Consider the following 7,518-nt stretch of genomic DNA (forward strand, 5'->3'; position numbering starts at 1 on the left):
CTCCTGACCTCAAGTGATCCGCCCGCCTCAGCCTCCCAAAGCGCTGGTAAAAAAAAAAAAAAAAAAAATCCCATTCCACCGCTTGCTAGGTAATGTACCTCACCATTCTGAAGTGCCTCTTCCTCATCTATTGTGTCTTTGATGTGATGGTTGATCATGAGAATTACATGAGTCAATATGGTAATATAAGGTGGTTTTTAAAAGCACCTCACACTACCAGCATTGTAGTCAGCAATGAATTGCCATCCTTGCATTGAAAAGCTCTACAACCGTTGCCACTGGGCATTTCTTATTGGCCATCATTTGTAGGGGGCTTTCACCTCCTCATGTATTCCCTGTTTTCCCTTCTGTGACCTCCCCTCCTTTCCTACTCTTCATTACCACCTCAAATGCCAGTGCAGGGAATGCACGGAACAATTGACTCCATCTCTCTGTCTTGTGGTCTCTTTCCAGCCAGTTCCTCTGGGTGTCCTCGTCAACAGCTAGCATGCACTGTCAATGACATTTTCTCTTTCAGAGATATTCTAGGTCTAACTGTTAAGCTAACAGGATTTTCACTTCCTTACACGTTCACATACAAATATGCACGTGTGTTCCTTGACCGGGTTGTAAAGTACATAATAGTTGAAACCTTGCTTTTTTTTTTTTTCATAAAATATCTTGGACATCTTCCCATAAATAAACAGATTCCCCAAACCAAACCAGAGTGTTTTGCTTGAACTCAGGACCTCATGAGAGATCTGAGACCAGCTGTTAGAGAATCTCTGAGAAGGGCAGGTAGAGGCTGTTGCCCAGGTCCCCAATCAGCTCAACCGCTGGAGAGGAGCAGAGGACTGACTGGCCACAGGGGACTAAGTCCACATGCTAGCTCAGAACAGGAGGAAGGCTGCTTTCCTTGGAAGATGGGACCAACCCTAATGAGGACTAATAAGTGTACCTCAGACAAACCAATTGACCAACTGGAACAGGCCAGAGATGAGGGTGTGTCTTCCAAGGCCCAAAGCAAGAGAAACATCCCTAAGAGGGAAGGGGTGTGTCAATCAAAGTGATGTGTGTGTTTGTTTGTTTGTTTTTGAGACAGAGTCTTGCTCTTTCACCCAGGCTGGAGTGCAATGGCGTGATCTCAGCTCACTGCAACCTCCACCTCCTGGGTTCAAGCAATTTTCCTGCCTCAGCCTCCTGAGTAGCTGGGATTACAGGCGTGTGCCACCACACCTAGTTAATTTTTGTATTTTTAGTAGAGACGGGGGTTTCACCATGTTGGCCAGGCTGGTCTCGAACTCCCTATCTCAGGTGATTCACCCACCTCAGTCTCCCAAAGTGCTGGGATTACAGGCGTGATCCATCACGCCTGGCCTCAATCAAGGTTTTTAATTGCTAGCCACAGAAACCTACTCTGGAAGACGTAATCAGAAGATGAACTTACTGACATATTTCCAGGAATTTCGAGGAAATGTCTAGGAAAGCTGGAGTACTTGGTTTGGAAAATAAACAAGAATAAGGGGAGCCGAGGCAGAAACATGGCCATGCTCATGCCACAGAACTAGAGTGATGGGGACGGCTGTGCTGTCACCACTGAGCCAGGATGGGGACAGCCCAGTTTGCCCACCAGCCACTGCCACGCCTTGTCCCTGGCCTGAGGCTCTAGCCTGGCCGCAAGCTGCCTGTTGCTGCCGCACTGTTCCTGCCCACCCCAGAAAAGATTCTCCACTGTCTCTGTTTCTTTACACCAGTCTGGGGCAATTACATCTGATTTGCTGAGCATAGGTCCCATGTCCCATGCTGGAGGTAAGGGAGGCTAGAAGGCAGGCGACTGGAGTTGTTAGTGTCTGTAATGGAGGCAGCCTCTGACTCCCACCAAAACTCATCAGCGAGACACTTTCGAAACAAAACAGGAGAGCTTCAGAGGCTGGGAAAGTGTCTTAGATCTTTTGGGCTACTATAACGAGACACCAAAAACTGGGTGGATTACAAACAACAGACATTTATTCCTCATAGTCCTGGAGGCTGGGAAGTCTAAGAGCAAGGCACCAGCATATCCTGTGTCTGGTGAGGGCCCACTTCCTGGTTCATAAATGGCACCTTCTCTCTGTGTCCTCGCATGTGGAAGGGGCAAGGGATTTCTGTGGGGCCTCTTTTATAAGGACACTAATCTCATTCCTGAGGGCTCCCCCTTCATGACCTGATCACCTCCCACCTCCCAAATGCCTTCTCTCCTAATGCCATCACCTTACAGATTAGAATTGCAACACAGGAATTTAGGGGGACACAAACATTCAGTTCACTGCAGCAGCCAAAAGCAAAGTTACTACCAAGAGACATCTGCCAGACCCAGGGGACTGATGAGACATCTTGGTACAAGAAAAAGAAGGCATTCCTCATCCAGGAGGACAAGGACTGTGGCAGGACCCTCAGAGACCTGCAGGATGGCTGTAAGGGTGGTGGGAGAGGTGCACGGGTCTAATCCAGGATTCATACATATATATATTCATATATATATTCATATAGATATGAATATATCTATATGAATATCTATATATGAATATCTATATGAATATATGAATATATATGAATATATGGATATATATGAATATCTATATGAGTATATATGAATATATATGATTATATATGAATATATATGATTATATATGAATATATATGAATTATATATGAATATATATAGGAATATATATGAATTATATATGAATATATATATGAATATATAGGAATATATAGGAATATATATGAATATATATATGAATATATAGGAATATATATGAATATATAGGAATATATATAGGAATATATATAGGAATATATATAGGAATATATATTTATGAATATATATATATATATTTTTTTTGAGACAGAGTTTCACTCTTTTTGCCCAGGCTGGAGTGGTGCAATGGCGTGATCTTGGCTCACTGCAACCTCCGCCTCCTGGGTTCAAGCGATTCTCCTGCCTCAGCCTCCCAAGTAGCTGGGATTACAGGAGCCCGCCACCACGCCCGGCTAATTTTTTGTATTTTTAGTAGAGACGGAGTTTCACCATATTGGCCAGGAAGGTCTTGATCTCTTCACCTCATGATCCGCCTGCCTCAGCCTCCCAAAGTGCTGGGATTACAGGCATGAACCACCGCACCCGGCCCAGGGTTCATATTAAGAACCAAGTTCTGGGAGACACTGAGGCCCCCAGGGGTTCTGGAGTCAGCGCTAAACCAAGCAGCCCTCAGGTGAGGTCTGAGAGCATCTCAGACGCTTCCAGACCCTCTTGGAACCCGGCCCACCCTGCATCTCACTTCCTTTTGGTGCCTCGTTGCTCTGTTTGGCCTCATTGGCCCTTTCCTAAAGCCATCCAGTAAACCTCCAGGTGCCTGGTGGGTTTGTCAAGGTGTTTCCCCATAGGTTCCTGTGCTTCTAGTGGGGGTAGGTATCAAAGTGGCCGCAGCAGCCTTACTGGCCTGGTATGCAGGAGCGAGAGCAGCTGGGGCAGGGGAGACCTGGGGGTCTACCCTTGGCCAGCTGTGGCGGTCTCATTAATAGAGTGTGGCCTGGAGGTGAGCGGGATGAGGAAGTTGCATTTACTGCAGCACCAGCTATTGCACGGTTATTCTGTGCCTGATGTTAAGTGCTTGACTCCGTTGCTCCATCAAACCTTCAGCACAACTCCTCTCTAAGCAGAGGATTGTCATTACCCATGTCTCCCAAAACAAGCTCAATTATTTGCCCCACATCACCCAGTAGTCGGTCAAAAAGCCAGGATTCAAACCTAGGCTTGTCTGATTCCCAAGCATACATCCCTCCCACCAGGCCAGCACCAGGGGCCAGAGGGGTATAGGCCTGGGCCAGACCATGCTGGGGGCCACTACCCTGAGGGCACCTTGAGAGGGAAGGAGGAGGCCCCAGGACACCCTCCAAGGGGACTTCCCCCTCCTCCTTAGCATGTTCCAGGCCTCTTCCAGGAAAGCCCTGAAGGGCCTGCATCCCCCTGTGGAGAGGAAAGGGAGGTGGCTAGACTCGCAGGGCTGGGGTCCACAGGTAACAGTTAGGCTGTGGAGTCGTTTGAGACAAACGCTTGAACTGGCTCTTTCCTTGTGAGGTTTTCGAGTCTCTAAGGGTGGGGTGAGAGACCACTCCAAGGCTGCAGCTGCCCACAGCTGGCTGTGCTGATGAGACTGCTCAGGCCTCCTGACTCTCTGCCCCTAACCCCAGTAGCTGCAAACTCAGCCCCAAACTGGCAGGCCACCTGGCAGGAGGCCCCTGGACACAGCAGACCAGGGCCCTGCAGGCTCCAGCACCTGCTCTGCCCCTCCTCCCCAGACTCGTCTCGGTCCCCAAGTCTCAATCCCCAATTCTGGATGGAGACCACAGGTTTAGCAGTCAAGAAAGTTCTGAAATAAGCATGAATCGCTTTCATAATGGAACTGGGGTGGGGTGGGTTAAATGACACTACATGAATAAGTTAAAGGCACTAAGATCTCATGCAAGGAGGAATCATCCCCCCCCCCCAGTGTACTGTGAGCCCCCCAGGGCCAGGGACCCTGTTCTGCTCACCTCCAGGTGTCCCCCTCAGTGTGAGGCAGAGTCGGGCACACGGCTGCACAAAAGCTGTTTGCTGGTTGTCCGGTGCCTAGAATAATGACTGGCGCATCGGCGGCATTCAATGCATATTTGTTGGCTAAATGAATATAAGTAGGTTGCATATTTTGTCTTGGGATAATGTGTGACATCTTTTTCTGCCTCCCCTTAGAGGACTCCCCATGTACTCGCCTCCAGTCCACCGGGCCCTTACCTCTCCTGCAGTCTCATCTCCCCAATCCTGGGTGTCTCCTGCCAGGCCGCTGCTAAGCTCTGCCCAGTCATGGTTACCTCCCCACCTCCCCAGCTGCAAGGAGGATTCATCCGGCAACCAGTTGAGGCTAGATTCTCAGCAGCTTTATTGAATATTGAGAGGTGGTCTCACCTCCCACTGGACATGTGTCCTCAAGTTCATACCAGAACTTCTTTGGGACAGACAGACAGACAGGTGGCAGGGCAGGGCAGGTGTCCACGAGGGTGGGGCCAGTGCACCAGGGGCAGCTCAGCTCTCCAAAGGGGCCAGCATCTGCACCTGCTCCTGCTGCTGCTCCTGCTGCTGTTCCTGCTGTTGCTCCAGCTCGGGGAGGGAGAGGGTCTTGTCCTGGCTCTCTTTCTCCTTGAAGGTGCTGAAGAAGGAGTTGACCTTGTCCCTCAGGTCCTTCTCCAGGAAGCTCAAGTGGCCTTCCACGTCCCCCGCATGGGGGCCCAGCTTCTGCCTGAGCTGTTCCATCTGCTGCACCAGGGCTTTGTTGAAGTTTTCCCCGTAGGGCTCCACCCGGCGTCGGAACTCCTCCACCTGCTGGTCCAGGTGCCCACCCAGCTCTGCCAGTGACTTCTGCAGCCCCTCGGTGTTGCCCCTCAGGTTGCCACGCACGTCCTCGGCCAAGGGCGCCAGCCTCTGCCGCAGCTCCTCGGCACTGGCCGAGATCCTGGCCTTGAGCTCCTCGGCGTTCTTCTTCATCTGGAAGGCCAGGCCCTCAAGCTGGTGGTTGAGCTTCTCCTGCGTGTCCTGAGCATAGGGAGCCAGGCTGCGGCGCAGCTCCTCCACGGTCTGGTCAATCTTGACTTTGAATTCGTCGGCGTAGGGCGTAAGGCGTCCCTTGAGCTCCTCCACGTTCTGGTCGATCTTGGCCTTGAGCTCGTCGGCGTGGGGCCTCAGCGAGGCCTGCAGGCTGTGGGCGTTCTCCCGCAGCACTCTCTCCATGCGCTCTGCGTAGGGGGTCAGCTGGCGCCGCAGCTGCTCGGCCTGCGTGTTGACCTGGGTGCGCAGCTGGTCCGCGTAGGGCTCCAGGCGCTGCTGAAGCTCTCGCACGTTGTCCCCGATCTTCTGGCTCACCTCATTGGCATGGGGCAGCAGCCGGGCCCTCAGCTCCTCCAGCTCCTTCCGAATCTCCTCCTTCAGTTTCTCCGAGTCCTTGGCCAGGCGTTCATGCAGCTCGGTGGCAAAGGGCACCAGCTTCTTCTGCAGGTCACCTGCGTAAGTGTTCACTTCTCCAAGTTTGTCCTGGAAGAGGGCACTGTGGGGAAGGGCACAAGGAGGCCACGTTACACTTGGCATTTACATGGCAAGACTTTGTCTGCTTGTATACCACTCGCCTTATGCACACTTGCTAGGACAGGTGAGTGCTCAGGGGTACCGAGTTCACCCTCCCTATGGTGGTTCAGATTGGAGAGGATGGGTGTCACAGACTAAGTTATGATGCTGAATTTCTATCTCGGGATCTCCCACAGAGTTTGTCTCAGAATCTACCCACCATATCACCTCCAGCAGTTTGCTTTCCCCTCCTTGTCTGCAGAGGGTGGGACTTTGAGGTCCTTCCCAGCGGGAGTGTTCTGGGCCATAGGATCACGTTGTGTAACACAATGTTGTCTTCTTGACCTCTGCTGGGGTCTTCCAGTGGCACAAGGTGCTGCTTTCCTTGCCTGTGCCCAGGGGCCTCCCAAATATTCCCACCTCCCTCCCCTTGATTCCACTGGGGCCTGTCTTTCTGAAACGTATTAGAAATCAGCTCACGTGACATTTTCCTCCCTCCCTCTCTTCCATGAGCCTGAATGATAGGATGTGGCCATTTTTCAAACTCTAGAATGTCAAAGCAAAAGGACATGGCAGGGATTATTCGGTCCAAACTTCCGGTTTACATATGTGGATCCTAGGTTCAGAGGCCCGGCCAGTTAGTGGCAGGGCAGTGGGTATCCTAAGCTCAGGGCTCCTGTCTCTAAGCTCAACCCTTGCCAATGCATTGCATGGCCTTTAAGAATTCCCCGTCACCACCGCACACTGTAGTCCCTCTTACTTGAGTTGCTGGGTGAGTTCAGATTTCTGGAGATGTTCCACGGCCTCCTTGGCATTGTTGCTCAGCTGGCTGAAGTAGTCCCACATCACCGTGGCCACCTGGTCAGCACTGACCTCAGCCCTGGCTCCTGGGTGGTAACAGGGAGCAATTCATGAGGCCCCGTCTCCTTTGTGGCCCCTCTGCTCCAGCTCTGAGCTGCAGACTGGATGATGGTGGGGGTGCCTCAACCTGCCATTTTCCCTGTCTGAGCTTAGCTTTTTGGAAGCCACAGGGATATATGAAACTGGTATGGCACCAATGCCAATGGGCCCACCACTGGGACTGGGCCAGCTCTCCTGTGAGCCACTTGGCAGCCAGGCAGACCTCATGTCCAGCTGGGGGCTGATGGGCACTCAGAAGTGTCCTTTTGCTTTGGCCCAGCCTCCATCCTGCACTACTCAGAGCAGCAGCCCAGGAGTGCCATCCAAAGACAGCTTCTACTCACCGGTGACAGCCACCAGGGCCAGGGTCAGGACCACGGCCTTCAGGAACATCCTGAGCTGCTTGCTGGGCTGGAGGAGTTTCTTGCTACACTGGATCCTCCCTACAATCAGGGGAGCTGACAGAGAGGTCCTCAGGAGAGCTCACCTGCGCTGCTGTGGGAACT

The 7,518-nt window shown here is 51.8% G+C and overlaps 1 protein-coding gene across 1 annotated transcript; it reads right to left on the reverse strand.

Annotated features, from left to right (window-relative positions):
* Positions 1-4,913: 4,913 nt before the first annotated feature.
* Positions 4,914-7,518, reverse strand: APOA4 (apolipoprotein A4). The gene is made up of 3 exons (XM_003820086.6): positions 7,357-7,518; positions 6,873-6,999; positions 4,914-6,095 (listed from the first exon to the last, which is right to left on the reverse strand). The coding sequence occupies exons 1-3, from the start codon at positions 7,403-7,405 to the stop codon at positions 5,081-5,083; spliced, it is 1,191 nt and encodes a 396-aa protein (XP_003820134.4). The 5' UTR covers positions 7,406-7,518; the 3' UTR covers positions 4,914-5,080.

Source organism: Pan paniscus, chromosome 9, assembly GCF_029289425.2.
Source record: "Pan paniscus chromosome 9, NHGRI_mPanPan1-v2.0_pri, whole genome shotgun sequence".
Taxonomy (NCBI): Eukaryota; Metazoa; Chordata; class Mammalia; order Primates; family Hominidae; genus Pan; species Pan paniscus.